Consider the following 23,995-nt stretch of genomic DNA (forward strand, 5'->3'; position numbering starts at 1 on the left):
GCCCTTTCCTGTCTCCTTCTGTGTTATCACTGCCGATATGTCAACTGATGACATCACAGTGACATCAGCCCCGCGCCTCCCTGTCTCCTCCTGTGTTATCACTGCTCGCTGGCGATATGATGTCAGCCGATGACATCACAGTGACATCAGCCCTGCCCCTCCCTGTCTCCTCCTGTGTTATCATTGCTCGCTGGCGATATGATGTCAGCCGATGACATCGCAGTGACGCAGCCTCAGCCCGGCCCCTTCCCGCGGTATGGCTCCTCTCTCTCTCGTTGCCCCTCTCTCTGTCTCCGTGTCCTTGTCCCTCTGAAGCTCTAATGAGCCCGGGCCCTGCGATAACAGCCCAGGGAAACGTGTTAATTGGAAAACTGAACGCTTCAGTTCAGATACAATGGTAGCAACCCTAATTGTGAGCGTCCAAAAAGCGCGGCGTGTCTCGTATCCTCCGACACGTCGGCCGGGAGGCGGGATAATCACCGGCGCTCCATTCACGCGCGCTCCTTTTCCCGACGACGTTCCCAATCAGAATTCCCAGATTCATCACGCGCCCCGTCAGTGCCGAGAGGCTTCCAGGTGTGCGAGAGGGAAGCAGATGGAGACGGAGGATCCGTGGTTAACCGATGCATTAAGAGTGTATCCCCCGGTTTTCCTCTGCCAAGTTCGGCGTCGGCCCACACAAATACTTCATCAAACGCTGACAAAAGCGCTCTGTTTCCCATTTGCATATAATTATTAAAATGATGCATTAAAGGAAAATGGTGCAGAATTAACATTAAAATCAAGCACCTGGCCATCTGTTCTGGAGCAGATAGGGAGCGCTGTACACAGGCAGAACAGCCATCAATCATCTTCCCCGTCTGAGTGTGGCACCTGCTGCACTGGCTGTGTGTTTACAAGGTGACTGGAAGTCTTAAGTAAAGTGAGACGCAAATGATCGGTAATGTGTCGGTGCGTTGCCTATCGGCTGCTAAGGCGGGCGGTAAACACACTGCTGTGTGTTCTTGGGGCAGTGTCACGGACCTGAGACGACTGGCTGAATTATTTCAGGTCGTTGTAGCAGCGCTTCTGTGCAGTTGAACTCTCACAGTGCAGGTTCCTTTCTGCTGGACTGAGAGCCAAGAGCAGTGCTGCCCCCGTTAGGCCAGAGCCGGTACTGCTCCGTGACTGTTACTGTAATGCTGTACCGATACGGCCCTTTGGGGGGGAATAACTGATGAAGTGCTTTATCAGGCGGAAGAAGCCAGAACTACACAAGTCATCAGTCAAAAAAGAGGGCTCTGTTCTAAGTGCGGTGACACAAAATCCAGGTTTAACACTGAGGGAGCATGTCAAGAGGTGAGTGCCTCCTCACCCCGAGGAACAGCTGAGTGAAAGTCATTATTAATAATGTCTGCAAATGTATACCTTTTGCCTCCCTCCAATACATTACATTTCCGGCTCGACCTGGGTCAAATACGTAATTGTTTTGGATTAAGAATGGTTTTGCATTGTTTAGTGCTCACCTGATCTTGCCTGGTGGAATTGAGCCAATCAAGAGGACCAGAAGGCAGCATTTGCACTTTTTGACAGTATTTCATCCAATACACCAGAAAAGCTCACTAAAGCATACAAATATATTTTTATCCAAAACAATTACGTATTTCAAGCCAGTCTCTTCCCAGACGCTCTTATTCAGAGCAACTTACCCAACTTTCGGGTTTTGTTACACGTAGCATTCCCCATCTATACCGATATATACCGAAGCAATGCGGGTTAAGCAGGTACAACAAGAGTACAACAGCACTGTTCTAACTGGGAATGAGGTTACAAGCCCAGATCCTTGTTTTTGCCACAGAAACTCCAAAAACATGCTATTATTTCCAACTTGAGCAGATGTGTGGCTCGACTCAGAGGAATTGTGTTTGCTGTGGGAATGAGCATGTGCCCAGTGTCTGAAAATCTGTCTGCTCGGGACTGGAAAGGAACCTGGAAGCTCTAGTACTGTTTCATAATTATCCTTTTAATCCTCCCCGGAGAATATTTTAATGGGAATATTTAAAATTCGACAGAAATGTATCCAGTACGCAGAAGTCTTGTTTTAATTTACATAATCATATCGCAGTTTTTTTTGTTTTTTTGTCTCCTTTCTTTTAAACCAGGGATGCTAATTTGTCATGGTTTTCAACATAGTTTAGAGTATCCTACAGTCGCTCTTATGCCTAATATGCTAAATACAATAATAAAATGAATCACCAGCACTTGCCACCAGATAAACATGTGCATTCTGGGTAGTTTTTCCCCCCAATGGTAGACAGGTATAAATAGCGCGTGCTGTTCTTTCTGCAATCTGCTGTGGTAATAGAGATCCAGCGAGTGTGAGTAACAGATGCTTCGCAGGAACTTTGAATCGTCTGGAGATCGCTGAGAGCCAGCTAACGCGCGTGGAAGAAGCCCAGCCAGGTGCTGCGGATTTTCCCATTACTGAAAGTTATTACATTACCTTATTTACTGGCTTAGTAGATGCCCTCATCCGGGGCAGCTTTCACACAGCAGCGTATGCTTTAGTATGCTATCCGATTACAGCGCGGGGGGGTATTTACTGGTGCAGTTCAGGGAGGCTGTACCTCGCTCGGAGAGATTCAAACCCGCCACCCTAGCCCCTTAGCCGCTGTGCATGTCGCTAGCTTTTCTGTGGGAAATTCAATAGAAGGCTGCTGAGTGGCTCACCCTGTTAGGCAAGCATTACAGGGATGAATGGCCTGTTCGCTGTTGTGTTACATTACTGTATGTTATGTTTTGTTATATTTTGTTGTTATGTTACTGTATGTTATGTTATGTTATTGTGAGAATGTAATATGTTATGGTATGTAACAGGCAGTTGAGGTTAGGCAGTTGAAGTGATGATCAAGTGTCAGTGAACAGTCCCACTGCTCTCAGCCCAATACAGCGCTGATTGGAGGATCGCTGACAGACCGACAGTGGGCACCGGTGGTGGTCTGACAGCTGCCTGCTGGGTACTGTAGTACAGAGCTGGGTTCTGCCAGGTAGGACTACAGGGGGCTGTTAGTGTTTGAGTTACGTAGTTAGGAGCAATGAGAATATTACCATCATAGCTTTACAATGTGAAAAACCTGGAGTTCACTGACACTGGGCATCGAGTGAGGCCAAAGCCATTTCACCAATACCCAGCCCTGCTGTGTACAGCACAAGCCATTCTGCAGAGATATGCTGCAAAAAAACGAACAAAAAAAGTCAGTCTCAACAACAATTTTAGACTTAAAATCTTATTTCCATTAATTTATTTGCTGAAAGAGACAAAAATTTCACCAATGACATTTACTAATTTCAAGACTTGCCAATGGGTTAAGAACATTCTACTTGTCAAGCAAACAGTAACTAAAAACAAGCTACTTCAAAACATTTTTTGTCTTATTACAAGACGAAAACATTTAAGACTTTTCTGCAGCTTACACTGAAAAAGACCCCTGCCATAAGGGCGCAGTGGTGCTGCTCCTGAAGTAAACTTCTATTAAGGTGACAGGAAAGGAGAATTTGCCTGTATCTCAGACATAAATAGGATCAATTAATGTGAATTTGACAGGACGTGAAGCATTGAGGCCGCTATCATGTGAGCTCTGTAGCTGATAACACAAATAGCCTCCTGTGCTCTTCAAAAAGCCTCTTTCAAAAGAAAGCAGAGGACTTATAAACACGTCTCACACTACAGCAATCAGAATTTGTTTTTCATAAAAACAGTTTTTTAACAGTCTCCGTTTGACCTCGTTAATGCTGGAGCGCTGTGGTAATCTCTCCTTAATGATTTTTTCCATTAGACGGCGGTTGGCGCGCGACCTTTGTGTGTCACGGTAATTTAAGAGGCGGCCATTTTGTAGATTCCTCTTCCATTACGCTAGATGGCTGGTGAAGACAGAGTGGTATTAAATGCCCGTTCTGCCCATGATAGCGGAGGCTGAATCTGCTCCAGCTGTACAGATCAATCTGCGTTATGTTAGCTGGAAAGAATCTGAGAAAAAGTCGCCAGGACCAGGGTGGGGTTGTCAGAGTTTGGGTGGGGGTTTGAAGACGGGCTGATCGGTCCTGACAGTATCAGCCCAGATAAACCTTGCGGTCTTAGACACCGTTTAGTGGATTGTGTGTGTGTGTGTGTGTGTGTGTGTGTGTGTGTGCGAGTATTTGAGTGTGTGTGTGTCTATCTGTGTGAGTGTCTGTGTGTGTGTGTCAGTGTGTGTGTGTCTGTGTGTGTGTGGGTGTGTGTGAGTGCACATGTGAGCGCACATGTGTGTGTGGCTGTCTGTGTGTGTGTGTGTTTTCTTTCATTCCTTCATTTCTGTGGGAAGAGTTTGACTCTCATTATCATTTCAGCAGAAGTCATTATGAGATGATGGGGAGGCTGAAGGCCCTGTCCTGTTAACGCAGGGCTTTACTGGGGCAGCGAGCCCCTCTCTGACTGTGGGAAACACACACAGCGAGGAGTGAGGGCTTTCAGGGAGGACAGGTGCTGATTGACAGGTCAGGGGGGCGGGGGTGCCTAAAAAGAGGGTGAGTGAAGTGGGAGGTGAGGGAGGGGAAGGAGGGGGGTGTGGAGGCTTGGGGAGAGAAGGCTTTGACAGACGTAATGGGCAGGTCATAGTGTCTGATTGGCTGTGTTTGATAGGCTACTGCTATGCACTGCACACACACACACACACACACACACACACCTACACACACACAAACACACACAAACCTACACACGCACGCACACACCTACACACACACACACACACACACACACCTACACACACACACACACCCACACCCACATGAATGTGAGAGACTCCTCTTCATTCTCAGATTCAGTTTTTCTCACATGCGGTAAAAGCAGCTCACCTGATAGCGTGTTAGTGTTCTCTCTGGGGTTTCTATCTTAGGAACAGCCGTCCTGTTCTCAGAAAGAATTTGACCTTATTTGTTCTTTCGTAGAAACACAAATATAAGGGAAACAAAATGCCTGACTGCAGGCATTCATGCATAACCATAATTAAATGATCACAGAACAGGATAATCATATTCTTGCTCTCAGGTCATATGAAAAATATTGTGCTTTTCAACAGTCCATTTATGTCGCTTAAATTAATTATGGGCCATAAAATTAGGTTAAATATGTTTTGGGTTTTTTTAGAATGTATTTTTGAACTTTTTTGAATTTAGTATTTGAGTGTTATTATAACACATAAAAAGTAATTGGCAAAACCTTTTTCATTTGAAATTTTTTGGATTTAAAATGTCCAACCGACAAGTCACTTTGTAACAGCAAGGTATTCTCGCAATCCATGTTAATGACGGAGACTCAACTTTAAATGATGGGCAGGGTGTTCATTAAACATATGGACATAATAAACATGATTATTATAACACTCGTGCTCGGGCATCACGCACTGGTCAGGTTTACATATTTATAACTTCAGGTGCTCCGGTGAACGTCTCCCTCTCAGGCCCCCCTGACGGTCTGACAGCTCACAGATCACTGTGCTCATGAGAGCTGCAGTGGGGTTATGACCATGCAGTGCATTGGACAATTAGCCTTGTGCCTCCTTTTTCCAAACCCTGAGCTTACTGCCTCTTTAAAATATATTTATTTATTTATTGTTTGAAAAATGTTTACCCATGACTGATCGAGACATAGGCACAATATTAAATGTGTACACTCTTAGCTTGTTCAGGGATATGGCAGGGTTTCTCTGAATATGATGTATATGGCATATATGATTTAATATTCAAGGCTGACCCCTGACCTATTGTTTGACTGTCGTTCCTTACCTGGCTGTGTGTGTGTTGCCCCACAGGATTGCTCACTAGTTGCATTCTCACAATTCACCAGAAGAGGGCACTGAATCTATTCTATAATATTTCTAATATTTATACACCTTTACTTTCTATGAATATTTTCCCACGTTTAACAGTGACACAAGTTCCAAGTAATGCAAATTGGTAATTATATTATTTTATTACACAAAAATTTTACATACCAACGCGTGCCAAATTTAAAGTGTATGAATTGTAAGTGTGTTTTAAAGCCACAGTTTACTTGGTGAAAAATGTTATCGTGACCCAAAAGCCTATTGCACCATCTAGTGTTAAAAACTTTTTTTCCTCTGAAGTTCATTACTACACATCAGGGTGAGGGCTGGTAGCTGGTGTATTTGAAGTCCTCATGTGCTCTCAAAAACAATAAAAACAGTGCTGTTGCTCAAGTCAGCTGAGCCATGTTAGATTTTTTAATTACTGCCCTCAAGTGTCTTTGAATGGAATCCATTGATGTCTGTGTTTTGGATGTATTTAATTTCTAACATCTTGTGGAGTTCATTTCATGATTAAGAAACCAGCCTTTGATTGAGATTGTTCTTATCTTCAACTATTTTAAGTTATTTTAATGTAAATTAAACGTCTGAAACAGGATCCTGTTTTTTCTTAGAGGGTTTCCAAGCCCCACTCAGTAATTTTGGTGGCAAATATACACTCAGTGAGCACTTGGTATTAATTAGGTATATATTACACTTATTTTTTAGACTTATTTAGACTTCTGTGACTTTTGACACATTGTGTGTTCAGAGATACTCTTCTGCATACCACTGTTGTATAGTTATTTGCATTGCCATTAGCTTTGACCAGTCTGGCCCTTCTCCTCTGACCTCTCTCATTAACAACGCTTCTGCCCGCAGAACTGCCGTTTTGCGCACCATTCTCTGCAAACTCTACTGCTGTGCATGAAAATGCCAGGGGATCAGCACTTTCTGAGATACTCAAATCACCCTTTCTGGCACCAACAATCATTCCACGGTCACTTAGGTCACATTTCTTCCCTGTGCTGACATTTGGTCTGAAAAGCAGCTGAAACTCTTGACCATGTCTGCATGCTTTTATGCATTTAGTTGCTGCCACATGATTGGCTGATTAAATATTTGCATTAACAAGCTGGTATACAGGTCTACCTAATAAAGTGTGCAGTGAGTGTAATGCTAATTGCTTATAGCAAGCACAAAGACAAAGCTATGGTACAATAGTGTAGTATTACTATATTAATTAACAGAAAAGATCCTCATAAAAAGCACTTCAAAAGATAACACGTGCACTACATCCGTGTTCATCTCCCGTCTTCTCCATTTTATTTATTTTATGTGTCATCTAATGGACGTCTTGGAGTCCTTGCTCAGATCCTCACCATTACAGATCACTCAATAGTCAGGAAAGATATCAAAAGAATAGTCTGCTAATGTCTGCCAAATAAACCATTCCTAACAATCGCCACAGTAGCCTTATGCAAAGTGCGACAGTAACAAAGGCTCAGTTGCTAAGCAGAGTTCAGTGGGCTAAGCAAAGTTGTTGCCCAGGTTACCAAGATGATAGTATAAGACATTAAATACTATGAGTGCCATGATGCACTGAGGCACATGATTTTCATCATGGAGTCTCTGACTGTCTCACATTAAACAGCCGTTGGAAGCAGGTGTGTGCAGCCATGCAAAGAGGGGGGATTGTCATGTTGAAAAATGGGGGGTTTTCATATTTAAAACGGGTCAATCTTGCCTAAAACGTCTGTAGTATACGCTTTAGCTGCTGTCTGTACTGTGCTGTTTCTGCTGGGTGGGGTTCTATGTTCCCATTAGCGTGGCCACATTACGCCGTTGTCAAGATGTCATCAGAACCAGATACACACACACACTCACACACACACACACACACACACACAGGCCACGGTAAGCTGCTGTCGAGATGTCATCAGAGCCAGATACACACACTCACACTCACACACACACACACACACACACACACAGGCCACGGTAAGCTGCTGTCGAGATGTCATCAGAGCCAGATACACACACACACACTCACACACACACACACACACACACACACACACACACACACACTCACACACTCACACACACACACACACAGGCCACGGTAAGCTGCTGTCGAGATATCATCAGAGCCAGTCAGCTTCCCCGGGCCAGGTTAATCGCACGTGCAGTGTAAAACCCCATGCAGTGATAGTAGTATAAGGCATATGATATAATGTTCAAAACTGACCCAATATTTTATGATTGTAGTACCTACCCTATAAGGACTCTGTTGGATTGTTCTTGTCCTCACTAGTTGCATTCTCCCAATTTACCAGAAGAGGGCACTAGATCTATAATTGTTGAAAATGTCATTAAATGGTAATTGAATTCCTTTTTTTTTTTTTTAGTTCTTATCCAGTGGCATTGAATGACATACTGGAGTGACATCAGGCCGGCCTTGAGCCAGCTTCAGCACACTTCTGTGCTGTACCGTTCCAGTGGCAGTGTAGCATAGTTAGGGAACTGGAGGACACAGGTTCGACTCACGGGAGAGGCACAGCAGAGATATCCTCAGTACCCCAATGGGACAGCTGTTGGGCTGTTGTACCCTTCAGCTCTTAACACGACTGGCTTGATCTGCAATGTAGAATACCTCAAATATTCATATGTACATCCTGATTATGCTTGATAAATTATCCAGGTGTGTCTTCTGCCTTCGAGAACTGTGTGTGTGTGTGTGTGTGTGTCTGTGTCTGTGTGTGTGTGCGAGTGTGTGTGTGAATGCATATGTATGCATGTATGTTCTGCTGTGTGTGGCCATATGGTGACCCCCTGCTGAACTCGTAGCCACTTCTGTCTATGTTTGGAGCCTCCCCGTATTGCGGTTCCTACTCATAGCCACTAGAGGGAGACAAAGACCGGCTTACAGTCTAATATTGCAACGATTAGTTATTCAGGATTTCAGTTTGATGATGTCAGGCTATCAGATGAATGAGAAAGATACAATTATTGAATTATCCTGTGAACGTATACAGTATACATGCGCAGAATGTTGTTTTTCTTTTTTCCTGCCGACATTTATTCGGTTGGCGGTGTTTTAGTTTGGCGCCATCTCCCCGTGGAGACTCACAGCTCCCATGGTGTGATAATCTTTTCAGCGAGGCATTCTTCTCCCATGTCCCTTGTCAAATGACCGCAGTAACCATTCTGGCGAACAATAAAAATGTTTTGCAAGCTATCTGAGGTACTGCAGTCATTTAGCAGGGCAGCGTTAAGGGAGCGCTGTGCCACTTTATGCCCTGCTGGTGATGAAAATTTAATCAGCCCTGCTGGCCGTGCCAGGATGGTAATGCACAACATGTTGAGATTATGGTCTTCAGAATGGGATGGGCACTAAAGCTTCACCCCTCACACACACACACACACACACACACACAGTCTTACACACACACACACACACACACACACACAGAATCTTACACACACACACAGTCTTACACATACACACACACACACTCACACACAGTCTTACACACACACACACACACACACACACAGTCTTACACACACACACACACACACACACAGTCTTACACACACCCACACACACACACACACACACAGTCTTACACACACACACACAGACACACAGTCTTACACACACTCACACACCCACAAACACAGTCTTACACACACACACACACACACACACAGACACACAGTCTTACACACATACACACACAGAGTCTTACACACACACACACAGTCTTACACACACACACACACACACACAGACACACAGTCTTACACACACTCACACACCCACACACAGTCTTACACACACACACACACACAGTCTTACACACACAGTCACACACACACACACAATCTTACACACACTCTCACATACACACATGCACACACACACACACACACACACACACCCTATCTCACACATACACATCTTGAATGCACAGACACACACACATGGTAATGCAGAACATGTTGAGATTATTGCCTTTAGGATGGGAGAGACTGGGATTGGCACTAAAGCTTCACCATCTCACACACACGCACACATAGTCTTACACCCACACACACACACACTCACACACACACACTCAGTAATGCAGACCATGTTCAGATTATTGCCTTAAGGACTAAAGCTTCGCCCTCTGTTGCTGTCTGTTGCTGGTTATTCCAGAACGTTATTGACTGTGAACCACAGCGTAACTCCACAAAGACCCAAAATATTTGCAGTTAACCTGGAAATGTGCTTACTGTGAATTCAGAATCAGTATACAAATGTGTGCTCTTAAAATGATCGATGAAATGACTGGACTTGGGCTTCCCAGCTTTTCAAATCTTTATTTTATTTCAGCAGATGCAGATCATTTTTTGAAAAGCTACTTTATTTAGCCATAGCTTGGTATCTGGTTGCATGTGCGTGCATGAGTGTGTGTTTTTGTTTGTTTGTGCATATCTGTGTGTGCCTGTAGGAGTGTGTGTGATATCAGACTGTGTATTTGTGTAATTGGATGCATGTGTGTGTGATATCTGGTGGTGTAACTGGGTTTGTGTGTGTGTGTGTGTGTGTGCATGTGCGTGTTTTTGTTTGTGCGTGTGTGTGTCTGTAAGAATGTGTGTGATATCAGACTGTGTAATTGTGTGTGTGCGTGTGTATGTGTGTGTGTGTGTATGAACGTGTGATATCAGACTGTGTAATTATGTGTTTATATGTGTGTGTGTGTGCGTGCGTGTGTGTATTTTTGGGGTACACCCTGAAGGTGGCAGTGTTAGATCAGTGAGTCACACACAGGATGTAACCCCTGACAGCAGGAGAAACAGCACAGACCCCTGACACTGACACCACACTCCACTGACACGCCTGTATCCATGGTAACAGGGGAGGTGTCGCGTTTAGGTGAGGAGAGGATGCAGAAGAGACAGTGTGTTAAAATAAAGAAGGGATGAAGATGAGTGTCTACTGCCTATTACACCAATACTTACACTGAGTATCTTTTAAAGACAGGAGAGGAGAGAGGAAGAGAGGAATGAGTGAGAGAGAACAGGGATGGAGGGAGCAGGAGAGAAAAGGAGAAAGGGAGAGAACCGATGAGGAATGAGTGAGAGAAAAGAAAGGACTTGGAGGAACTGAGAGGAAAAAAGAGAAGGGCTGTAGAGAAAAAGTAGAGGGAGAGAGATAGAGTGGAGAGAAAGGAAGAGAGAGAGAGGGAGAGAGTGGATTGAGAGGGGGAGAGAGGGAAAGAGAGAGGGAGGGAGAGAGAGGGAGAGAGGGAAAGAGAGAGGGATGGAGAGAGTGAGAGAGGGAGAGAGGGAGGAGAAGGGGTGGTCAGTGCAGGGCAGGCAGTGCCTGCGGCCGGTGTTTCCCACAGTGTGTCATAATTTGGAAGAGCTGCAGTCATCAGTACTGCCTGAGTCACACACACACACACACACACACACACACACTACTTCTGTTTTCTGTTACCTAGCTGGTCCCCGTGTGCCCCTGCACACACATTCACACTCACACACACACACACACTCACACACTCTCTCTCACACACACACACACACACACACACTTCTCTCTTCCCCGGCCGTTCTGTACAGTAGATACGGGTGACAGTGCATTCTCAGGGAGATAGATGGCTCTTAACTGAATCACATCTCCTGTAATTGCGAAAGTGTTAGTTACATTAGACTCTGGGTCCTGATTAATGAGCCTTATTCTGCTGTCCTCAGTGTGGGGTCAGAGGTCAGGCAGGTCACTGCTGCAGTGATGGGACCTGGTGTGAATGAGAGCCTGTGGGCTCTGTGTCCTGGGACCCCCGGGCCCATCTCAGACCCACCGCCAACACCGCCGATCACAAGATAAATGTCCTGCCCTTTACCGTCAACTCTCAAAACAAAGTTCTGAACTCCTAGCCAATCACAGAGCTCCTCTGATTAAACACAGAAGCTCTAAACTCCCAGCCAATCACTGAGCTCCTCTGATTAAACAAACACGGAAGCTATGAACTCACAGCCAGTCACACAGCTCGTCTTATTAAACAAACACAGAACCTCTGAGCTCACCGCCAATCACAGAGCTCCTCTTATTAAACAAACACCAATGTAGATTTCTGCAAATCCTATCACTCTTATTGCACTGCACTGTACTTTGTCGTCCTGATAAGAATTTGGGAAAGGCTCTGACACAAAAAGGTAGCGTAGTTTCAACTGAAATGAACAAACTTTGAAATTGTCATGTTGAAAAAGCTTTATAAATACTAATTGGTAATCCATATTTTGAGAGATTATATTGTTTTTCCATTGCGGATTTGTGTATTATACTGATATGGCTCAGTCATCATGCCGAATGCTTCGGGGAAGATCCGAGATGTTGTTTGGATCAGACAGTGTGGAAAACGCTGTAGATGTGTTCTCAGCTGCCACGCGTGAAATAAATAAGTAGTTTAAATATTAGACAAATTTTTGTCTTGAATATTGGTGAATAGTTTCTCCAATGTTTCTTTGCATATTCTGATTAATTTCTTATGAGGATGAGTCTACTTCATCTTAAGCACCTCTTCACTATCATACATTATTTTCAATGAATTTTAAATGGTCTGTGATCTCAGAAAATGTACCGGTATCAAAATGGATTAATATTTTAAATGATCATTTGACCCACGTCTGGTTCTGAATACATAAGGCAATACCTTAAATTGCATACTCTGTGCAAGCACTGACAATAAACGCACACACACTGTGTGAAACATCGAGGCAATTGTAGCTCTCTTGCTGAGTCTACAGTCAAATAAGCAGTGATGAACAGTAAAATGTTCAGGGTTAAATCAACGCCTTAAATCAATTTTACTGTGTACCAGTCCTAAAAAGAAACAGGCTTAGCTTGAGTCTTCTTGTTTGGTAATTAGCACGGGACTTTTTTGTGTAGCGTCATTCTTTGATCCTACAGCTCCATCCTCCCTCATCTTCTGTGTGATGAAATGACCTGTTTTTGATTTAACCAAAGAAACAGACCAGCTCTATATCCCCCAAGCTGTTGTCTTATGGCTTGTAATTCACTTTATTTCTTGGTTTCTTTTTAAATAAAATTGTGTACACACCTTAGATTTAGTGTTCTTCTCAGGATGAATCTACAAATGCTCTGAATCATCAAGTCGCAATCCCAACTTCCAAATGTCGGTTCTGTCTCACTGAATCCGCTCCTTTGTCTCCATGCGTGCCTTTCTTTCTTTCTCTCTCTCTCTCCCTCTTTTTCTCTCCTCCCTCTCCTCCTCTTTGGACTGAAAATGGTGCTTAAAGTCCTGTATCCTAATGTAGAGAGAGAGAGAGAGTTGTGTGGTTGTGCTGACAACAGTACCGCAGTGTTACAGACACTAGCCTTACCTCACTGCAGGTTATGATTCAGTCTACTTACCACACGTTACGATTCAGTCTACTTACCACAGGTTATGATTCTGTCTACTTACCACACGTTACGATTCAGTCTACTTACCACACGTTACAATTCTGTCTCCTCACTGCAGGTTATGATTCAGTCTCCTTACCACAGGTTACGATTCAGTCTACTTACCACAGGTTATGATTTACTCTACTTACCACAGGTTACAATTCACCAACAGGCGGCACATCATCTTTTATCACCCACATCTCTCTGTGCAGCTTTTTACCTTCAGAACATTTCTGAACATTATCGTCCTGAGCAAAGGTTGGACAGTCGTTTTCATACAACTCAACTACCCACAGATAAATCCCATTACAGGATTAATTAGGGTAAAATCTGTAGCGAAAGTTCTACATTACTACTCCTGGTACTAAACATAGGACAGTTCTACATCTGGTGTAAATTATTAACAGTTACACAGTGAACAAAGCTTTCATTCTGCAGGCTGTACCAGGATGGTGTTGGGTTTACACTGGAAGCTCCCTGATGTGGTATGAATTGGCTTGATGGAGGGACAGAGGGCAGTTTATCACACAGGCCACAGAGTCATACAGAAACACAGCCAGGTTCCTCAGTCAGTCAGAGGAGGGACACGCATCTGAAACACATCAGCAGTCCTCAGGTGCCACACACACAAACACACACACACATTCACACACACTTGTACTTGCACACAAACACATACATATGCACGCACACACACACACATATGCACACACACACACATTCACACACACTTCTACATGCACACACACACACACACACACACACACACAGACATTCACACACACTTGTACACACATACACACACACACACACGCACACACATACATTCATACACACACATGGAAAAGTACTTAAGCTGCTTTGTCTGGTGTAGGGGACTGGAGGCATTTGTCATATATGTGCTTACTCTCTCACTCTCTCACACGTTCCCTTCTTTCTCTCACTCTTCCCCTGCCAGGGGAGGCGGCCGGTTCCGGGCAGACGTAGGTACGTAAAGTGTTCTCGGACACAGATGGCAGGACTGGCATCAGATGGAGTTGTTATGAGAGAGATTTCCTGCCAGTACTGGGCATTGCGTGAGTGAGAGAAGGGTAGGCAATGAAAAGAGGGGGGGAAGAGAGAAAGAGAGAGAGAGAGAAAGAGAGTGAGAGAGCTGACTTAGTGCAAGCTGTGTAGATTAGCCCAGTTTTATAGGACAAGTGGCAGGAGAAGGGGGGGCGGGGGCAGGCTGTGTATCAGTAAGGGAGGGTGTGTATGAGTATGGGGGAGTATCAGTAAGGGAGGGTGTGTATGAGTATGGGGGAGTATCAGTAAGGGAGGGTGTGTATGAGTATGGGGGAGTATCAGTAAGGGAGGGTGTGTATGAGTATGGGGGAGTATCAGTAAGGGAGGGTGTGTATGAGTATGGGGGAGTATCAGTAAGGGAGGGTGTGTATGAGTATGGGGGAGTATCAGTAAGGGAGGGTGTGTATGAGTATGGGGGAGTATCAGTAAGGGAGGGTATGTATGAGTATGGGGGAGTATCAGTAAGGGAGGGTGTGTATGAGTATGGGGGAGTATCAGTAAGGGAGGGTGTGTATGAGTATGGGGGAGTATCAGTAAGGGAGGGTGTTTAGGGGAATATGCCGTCCAGCCTCAGGACGAAAGCTCTGCTGGCCGAGAGGACGTGTCATGTCATCCACAGCTATTCCCAGAAGGCACTGGGGGATGGAGGGGGTGCAGGGTGCAGACCAGCTGTCTGATAGGGTGACGTAGTGTTACCCCCCCCCTACCCCCTTCCAAAGAAAAAAATAAAAACATAAATAAAATGAACTCCCTGCACTTAATTAGGAGGGTTAGCCAATACCAGTGTGAATGAGTCAGGGAACAGAGAGGATAATTGTTTTTGCTGTTGTTCGTTGTCTTGTTTTTTGTTTTGATTTCCATTGCCAATGTGTGTGTGTGTGTGTGAGCACGTGTGTGTGTGAGCATGTGTGTGTGTGAGTGTGTGTGTGTGTGTGTGTGTGTGTGTGTGTGTGTGGCAGAGAGCAGGGATACGGTTTGTTTCCTCAGTGCTGTTCTTCTCTGATGTTTGACTGCTTCATCACAGATTTGTGTAAACCGTGACGTGGTGATTTTCAGTCAGTCTGCTCTAAACGCTGTGATTGGCTTGAACAGCATCCTGTGTCTGACCCCTCCTTGCCTTTGGGCAGGCTTACTATATGCGTAAAAAATGCATTGGCTAAAATTTCAGTAAAAAATCTTTAAATACCTGTCCGTCATTCAATTATACATCCGGTCCGGTCACCTGTCCGATTGGTCCTCCATGTTCTTCTTTGTGGGTGAATTAGCTTAAGTGGTGACGAAAATGACCTATTTGTTAATTACTTCCAGACACAAACATATTGTGCGCACAAACTCACACACGGATGTCTCCCGTACGGCGGGTGTGTTCTGCTGTGGCAGTGTGAGCAGACCCAGGCTGAGTCTTTCTTCTTTCCCACGGCTGTGGCATGAGAAGAGAGGATCCCCGCAGTGTTGTATGGGAGTGTGAAATCCGGCCCAAAATGGATGAAATGTCTCCGATTATGCATCACCACCTTCCTTATCTAAAAAATTCAGACAACTGGAACACCTTAAAGCCCGTGATTGCTGCAATCCCTCTTGTATAGAGTGGGTGAGCGCCGTGTGCCATTTAAAAAACCTGCTGCGAAATTAAACTCCCCAATAATAACCTCATACAGTAAGTCTGCATCGTGCCTATTTCGGCACGTTGGAGTGGAGTTATGTCTCGCATATTCCACACACTGTTAAAGGGAAATGAAAAGGGGAATGTATGTAATGTCTGCCCAGCAGAATAGCTGACATCAGCCTGTCTAGGTCTTGGTGGTCATAACCAGAAGGAATCAGATCGGGTTTACCGCATTAATATGTGACTGTTAATGATAATGAGTTCAACTAAAAGCCTTACTGATGTACTGACATTCTAAAGACTCTCGCTCAAGGTCGAAAGATTCATCAGTGAATCTTGCTGAAAGCTCAAAGATTCTTAATGAAGTTAAAAAAGAAAACGTACCAAAAGAAAAAAACACACTAAAGGTGCTAAGATTCTTACTGAAGTTCAATAGAATCTTACTCAAAAGTAGCATCATACAGAAGCTACAGTATAGATAATGTTACTAAAGTTCTTGACATATCATGTGTCATTCAAACAAAAGGATCTTGTTTTGTTTGTTTAAATAGTACCAGACTTCCTCTTGACTGAGTGCTGACTAGCGGCAAATTATGTTTGCCAAAAGCAGTGAGCATATTTGGGTCGGCATTTATGTCTGTACACTGTACGTCTAGATCTATGTTTATGTGTTCAAATGTATATGTTCCTTATGTGTTATTTTCTGTGCTTTGGCCATATAAAATGTATTTTGTCATGCCAATAAAGCATGATTTGAATTATAATTTCTGAACTGTTCTGTAGTTTGTTCTATGACCTTGGTATGCACTTTTTTTGTATGTCACTTTGGATAAAAGCGTCTGCTAAATAACATGCAATGTAATGTAATGTAATGAATTTGAGTGCTATTGTGTGCTATTGTACGGGTGTAACTGAGCGACGCTGTGTCTCTATGCGCTCCCTGCAGGTCAGAAGCCATTCCAGTGTCAGTACTGCACGTACAGCGCTTCTCAGAAGGGCAACCTGAAAACCCACGTGCTGTGCGTCCACCGCCGGCCCTTTGACAACAGCCAGTACCCCGACCGCCGTTTCAAACGCTCCCGCATGGACTCAGACACCTCCGAGGAGGGCCACCCCACCAACGACTCCGCTCACCTCCAGGAGTGACATCACAGAAGGGCCCCCGAGGACCATGGCAACCGCCGCCCCGGCAACAAGCGTAACAGAAATGCTGACTGTTGGAGGAAGCTTCAGTCGCAGTTACAGTGTACATTCCACGTGCGTTTTCAGCGACATTTACTGCCGTGACATGACAGAGGTACAGGATGATTAGCCTCACGCGCTGCTCACACAGTGTTTACGTAGCAACAACAACAGCAACAACAAGTCGACTGTCAACAACGAGTGGAGAGGGGAAGATCACGAGAATGATTTATTTATTTTTTTGTATTTACAGTACGTGAAATGATTATATTGAATTGATAATTACACAAGGAGGGACTTGAAGAAAAACAATCTTTGGAATTATTATTTTTCCCCAAAAAGTGATATTTTGCTTGAAAAGAAAATGACACGTGCAGCCTTTCTCAGCAGGGTCACCATAACTGGCCCACAATGCAACGGGACTGGCCACACACTATCACTTAGGTTCTCAGTTTCTTGAATTGGAATAACTGTGACTTATTAAATTGAGCTTAAAAAAACATCTGCAGGTACATGGAATGCTATTTTTTTTTGGTATTGACAAGGAAAGGCATTGACCATTTTTGCCTAAAATGTCCCCCATATTGCTGTCTAACCACAGTGTGGTATGTGCTTGACACAGAGTAACACATTCACGTCTAATCAGTGTAAAATCAGCACCGATAGTGTACTTTTAACAAAAGAGTATAGAGTACATTCAGGCCCCGCTGAACTGTCATTTTTCTGAACATTAATGAATGGGATGTGACTAACAAATGGATATAATATTTACGTGAACATGTTGCTGAAAGTGTACGGCGGGTTGTTTTAACGAAGGGCCAGTACGTGTATGAATGACAGAGATGTCACAGGTTACTGAACGTGGCGCGACATGTTCATAAAAACTTCACAAAGCAGACATGGCATTCTCTAACACTTCCTGAAGCTCCAGTCCAAGACGGATTGTTTGTACTTGAGCTTGACTCCGGATTCAAAATGAAGGAATTTCCTACAGTGCTTTGAAGACTCATAGGACTACATGCCGAGTGTACAACAGCTAAAAATAGTTTCCTGCTTCTGTGTCTCCAACATAAATGTCAGTGTGAGCTGTTTCTTTGTTTTTGTAAAACATAAATTTGTTCTATATTTTTTATCAATTTAAGCTTTTGTACAATTCAGATTTCCGATGTTTTGTTTGTTTTTTTTGTACAGTACATTTTATGAGTATAATGAAGGCTCTCTACTTTCCCCTGTTGTTTTTGTTTTAATATGTTATTTTACTTCGGAAAGGTTAATAACATGCAAGGTTTAATTGGTACAGTATGTAATCAAGCTGGTAAGGTTGAAAGTGCTGACTTTCACGACGAGTTTTTGTCAAAGGCAATAGAAGAGTGAGAAAGAAAAATGAGTTTTTTTGCGTTGCTGAAAAAACAGCATAAAATAAATTTTCTGGACTGTAAGACGGTGTCCGTTCCCATGCAGGCAGGGAGTGAACACGAGAGTCCAGAGCCTTAAAACCTTTAGCTCTGCCTAACGCAGTTTACTTAGACACTAAACTGCAGCTCCTGTAAATATCTCAATCTACACTTAACCCTGAGAACAGAGTAAGCATATCTCAGGATAAGAAGATGAAGAAAAAAAAAAAAGATGGTTTACATATTATGTTGTAAAAAAAAATGAAATAAAAATAAAAAATATGAAAAAAAAAAATACTACAAGAAACGCCATGTAAATGATGTTGCTTTGGAATTAGAAAATTTCTGGCATAAACAACTGTTCTCTTGTTTTTCTAGTATAGTTCTCACTGCCTTACTTAAACTAAGCTGATCAATTTAATGCAACTATTTGTATGAGCTCTTCTCTGGGGCTGCAATGTTATAAATAAAAGTACTTTATGACTGTAGTCAGCTTTAGGATTTTAACTGCACTACTGTGTTTTGGTGACTGTGTCAAGTCGCTTGCTTTGTGTGTGTGTGTATCCGTGTGTATGTGTGTGAGTGCGTGCGTGCGTGTGCTGCCTTCGGTATATTAGATTAAAAAAAGATTTAAAAATGTTGAGGGAAAAACATTCCCTTTCTCACACTTTTTTCATCTTTTTTTCCGTGTCCCTCCATCTCCTGAGTGTTTTCAGACATGGCAGGCAATAACTCTGTTTGTGACACTGGACAAGCTTCTGGCTTTCTTTGTGAAGTGTTTGTCAGTCCCCTCTGGTCTGGTGCTACTGTTCCCTATGCGCTCTTAACCCTGGACAATACCCAACCCCAAACCAACCCACCCCTCCCTACCCCACCCCACACCTCCCTTCCCCCACCGACCCCCATACCCCCACCTGCCCTCCATACCCCCACCTGCCCCCGCCTAGACTATTTGTAAATCGTAACACAAGCGACAGATGCAGTGAAGAGATGTCAACAGATTTCAAATATCATCTTGTTTCTCTCTCTAAAAAAAAAAAGACTTTTTTTTTTTCCTCTGTATATTTCTGTGATACTGGTGGTGATGCTGTCCACATTCCTACACGAAGAGTATTTCTATCTTTGGTGGAGAAGAGAAGAGTAGAGGATTTTGTTGCTACGCTTATAACAAGTAGACGACTTTGTATTTAAGGATTATTCTTGGTCATTATTTATTATGCATCTGTTGAAAGAACTATATTCTGATATAGAGGTATCAAGAGATGTTGTTATTTCAGCAATGGCATTTCTTTGTGCTGATAGAAGTTGAAATTGTTTTTGAAGCAGTACAGGTTTATCCAGTGTTTTACGCAATAAAACTCTACCTCTGGGAGAAATGCACCTGGTGCAGTCTTTGTCTTATTTTCAGCAACGATATGCAGCCATTTTAACTCCGAATCCAATGAGTTTCAACAGTGGAGTGCCATTTTATTGTTTCTCACAACACCCCAAATCAGTGACAAATATGTGTCCAATCCAAGCATATACTTCATACAACCCCAATCTGATACTGTAGTGTTCACTTACTCTTCTTATTTACTGTGGTCATTTTTGGAAAACTTTGACCACTGCTAACACAAACACAAATGCCAAAATCAACACTGCCTAAAGTTTCCAGTATAGAAATAAGCTCTGTCCCCTTTATGTGAAAAAAAGCAGCTTGGAAACGAACAATACATTTCCTGCAAATATTCTGCTTATATGCATTCCATTATATGTTCACACTAAGAAATATTAATGGGCAAAGGCGCATAGCCGTAAACAAAACCCCCGTCCCTCACGGTCCCACTTTACTAAGTGGCAGACATCTTCTGCCGTGGTCCTCGAAAACCTCCGGAACAATGTAGAAAAGGGCGAGGGTAAAATGAAGACACAGAATTAGGACGGTTCCTGATGCAGACACTTTAGTTTTACTGTTAATGGTGAAATAGAGAGGCAAGCCGATTTAATGGGCTTTATTTTTATTACTCCCACACCGAATAATTGACTCTGAGGCGGAGTGTCACATAGATTTATCTTTTAATTAAAATGGCATGGTTCGTGCATATTTGAATGGTACCTTGGCAACGCAATAAAGAAATTTATGTTTTGTTTATCTTGCCATTAATTATCGAGAGATTGCTCCGTATTACAACCCCTCTCCTGACATTTTGTTTTGTTTATAAAGTTTAGAGGTATTCGTCACAAGAAATAAACCCCCACGGTCACGTTTTTTTTTTTTTTTTAATCAATTTATGAGTAATTGTGAGAACATGATAAAAACGACGCTCACAGAATCTGCCCCAGCTCACGTCTGTATGACTGATGAAAGCTAATAGGGGAATGTTGCTCTTTCGGTGCAGATTTCTCAGATGCATCATTCTCACGCTTCTCGAATTAAGATCATATCCAGTATCTTTCCTTTTTTTGTGTGCTGCAGTTGGCAATTAATTTCCTCTGGAAGATTCTGAAGGCAGTGGAGGGAGAGATTAAGGAATTGTACTTCTGTCTCAAAATGTCCATCAAGCTTTGCCTTCCACATGCTGCACTGACAGTTATATGCTTTGCAAACCCGAGCCAGTAACTGTACTCTTTTACCCAAACTCCCGAGACCATCGCAGCAGACAACACAAATTACAAGGTTTCTCTTCCCACCGTGCCGTTCAGACAGGACGGGGGTCAGACCATAGCAAACGGTTTAACATCAACAAGTGCACGGCACGGTCAGTTACTATACACAGCTGCAGACCTGACAAATACGTCATTGTTTTGGATTCAAGTACATTTCTATGCTTTACTGAGCTTGTCTGGTGTACTGGAACCTATGAAATACTCTATGGCCCTCCGAGCCAACCAAGAGAACCAGAAGTCGGGGTTTGCATTCCTATCTTCTGTCCATCTTGGTTGGCTCAATTACACCAGGCAAGATCAATCGAGCACAGAAGAAGATATAGAGGCACTGGAAAAGTTCAGAGAAGGGCAACCAGATTGATTCCTTGTATAAAAGATAAGCGAGGGCACAAATAGAAATAGGCAAAGAATAAATTCTTTTCAGATATTAGGAAGTATTTTTTCACACAACAAGTGGCTTGATATGGTTTTAGATACTATTTAGCTTTTAGGAAAACTAAGCAATAGGTACACTTAGGGGTAAGAAAAGGCAAGCATTGCTGGGCTGAATGGCCTGTTCACACCATTACCTTATGTTAAAAGAATTTGAATCCAAAACAATTATGTATTTGACCCGGCTCTGCACAGCTTGTCAATCTGAAGTACCCGAGTAATCAATACAAACAGCCTCTCAATTTCTTTGATAAGAAATTTTAAAAACAATTATTGGATGCCAGTGCTTGGTCTCGAATTTGCCATGTGGATAACAATGAGGTGTGAATACACTGTTACCCATTATCCACTAGGCTTCTATTAAATGTTTTAAATGTACAATGAAAAATCTGCAGTTTGTGTGAATTAATAGGTGTCCCGAGGTGGAATTGTACAGTCATGAGCAGAAGGCATGTACTTAGGATCCCACCCAGAGGACCAAGCAACCAGTAATGGTTGTGGTAATGCTGCAGGTGGATCAGACTTAACCAGATGCAACCAGATACTGCACCATCCTCCTGAACACAATGTGCCAGATGTGTGAATTCTGCAGAATTTTGCCGTTTAATTGAAAATAAAGCATCAATCCAGGTATATAAAAAGTCATAAAAAGACATTAAAATGCAGGTGATAAAATGAGAAATAAAAGACAGTTCAAATAATTCATAAGTAAAGTTAAAAGCAAGATTAAAAAGATACATCTTTAAATGAGATTAAAAACAACACTCAGTGCAAGGCTTTAATGTCCTCAGGGACGCATGGGTGCGCATATTCAGCAATGTACTCAGGGGCTAATCCAATCCTCTCCTTAATAGTTACCAGGAAAATGTTCTTAAGAAATCAATTCTTAAAGAAACAGGAAGTGTAATTATAAAGAGGCCTTGGGCTATATGGGAGGTCCTGCTGGTTTTGGAGAAGAGTCTGGCAGCAGAGGTTTGGACTAGCTGAAGCCTCATGAGCATTGACTCAGACAGGAGCATTGACTCAGACAGGGGCATTGACTCACATAGGAGCATTGACTCAGACAGGAGCATTGACTCAGACAGGAGCATTGACTCAGATAGGAGCATTGACTCAGACAGGAGCATTGACTCAGACAGGAGCATTGACTCAGACAGGAACATTGACTCAGACAGGAGCATTGACTCAGACAGGAGCATTGACTCAGATAGGAGCACTGACTCAGACAGGAGCATTGACTCAGATAGAAGCATTGACTCAGACAGGAGCATTGACTCAGACAGGAGCATTGACTCAGACAGGAGCACAGAGGACTTGCAGTAGTCAAGTCAAGGTGAGACAAATGCAGGTGTGACCTTCTCGCCAACAGATAACATAGACCTAATTTTAGCTACATTTTTCTAATGTTGCTATCAGAACTGGACTACCACCTTCTTGGGCTTTGTGTGCGGATTAATATTAAGAAGAAGATCAAAGGTAATAAATTAATGTATATGTCTAGACAATAGGGGCCTAATCGTACCTCAGACCTGAAGAAGACATTCTATTTCAGGCAGCGGAGAGACCATCAAAACAGTACTGGAAAGGCCCTTGTGTTCACTGGTTTTGGAGCTCTGGAACCCCATGGTTATGGAAAGCCATCCCATCCTTTCCCCTGGTAAACATCATGGAACTACAGCCATTACATCAGGGCTTGTGTTCACAGATTTGTGGTCTGCAAAAACTCACAAACAGCAGCCATTTTCCTGTGTGTGTTCAGTCACAGGCCTGTTTCTGTAATTGCTCCATACTGTCTCTAGAAGCGAATAGATTTGCCGGTTTTTATTTTATTTTTATAATTATCTTTATTTAACCTCCAGAGTAGTCACATTGAGATTGACATCTCTTTTGAAATCATCCCTGGATCCTAAATGTCCGAACTGTGGGAGTACTTGGAGGAAACCAACGTGAGCTTGGGGAGAACATGCAAACAGAGGATCCGGTCAACCTCTTTTTTTGTGAGGCAACAGGGTTGTTGCTCTAGTTCTGTGGTACAGGTGTGGACAGGGGTGCCATTGGCTCGGTGGTAAGAGCAGCTATCTGGTAGTCGCAGGGTTGCGAGTTCAATCCCGCCCTGGGTGTGTCGAAGTGTCCCTGAGCAAGACACCTCACCTCCGATTGCTCCTGAGGAGCTGATGGTGCGTTGGTGTGTGAATGGGTCAATGTGTAGTATCAATTGTACAGCAGATTTGAAAGAGGCGCTATATAAATGCCAACCATTTACCATTTGGACCTGATGAACACCCCAAACCTGGAGCTTTCAGTGTGTGTGTGGTGCAGGCCACAGTACACAGAACAACAGCGAGGAACGTGGATACAATGCAGCCTGTTTCTCTGTGTG

At 43.3% G+C, this 23,995-nt stretch overlaps 1 protein-coding gene across 3 annotated transcripts in view; it reads left to right on the forward strand.

The window, feature by feature from the left end:
- LOC133130040 (zinc finger protein 536-like) overlaps window positions 1-18,892 on the forward strand; it is a 163,703-nt gene extending 144,811 nt beyond the window's left edge. For 2 of the 3 annotated variants that reach the window (XM_061244260.1, XM_061244259.1), the window contains one exon: window positions 16,905-18,892. In XM_061244260.1, the coding sequence (XP_061100244.1) occupies window positions 16,905-17,104 (200 nt within the window). In that variant the 3' untranslated portion in view covers window positions 17,105-18,892. Of the gene's footprint in view, window positions 1-14,245; window positions 14,275-16,904 lie in introns of all 3 variants that reach the window. The other variant, XM_061244261.1, reaches the window with a different exon arrangement.
- Window positions 18,893-23,995: the final 5,103 nt, after the last annotated feature.

This window comes from Conger conger, chromosome 6 (assembly GCF_963514075.1).
Source record: "Conger conger chromosome 6, fConCon1.1, whole genome shotgun sequence".
In the NCBI taxonomy this organism is placed as follows: domain Eukaryota; kingdom Metazoa; phylum Chordata; class Actinopteri; order Anguilliformes; family Congridae; genus Conger; species Conger conger.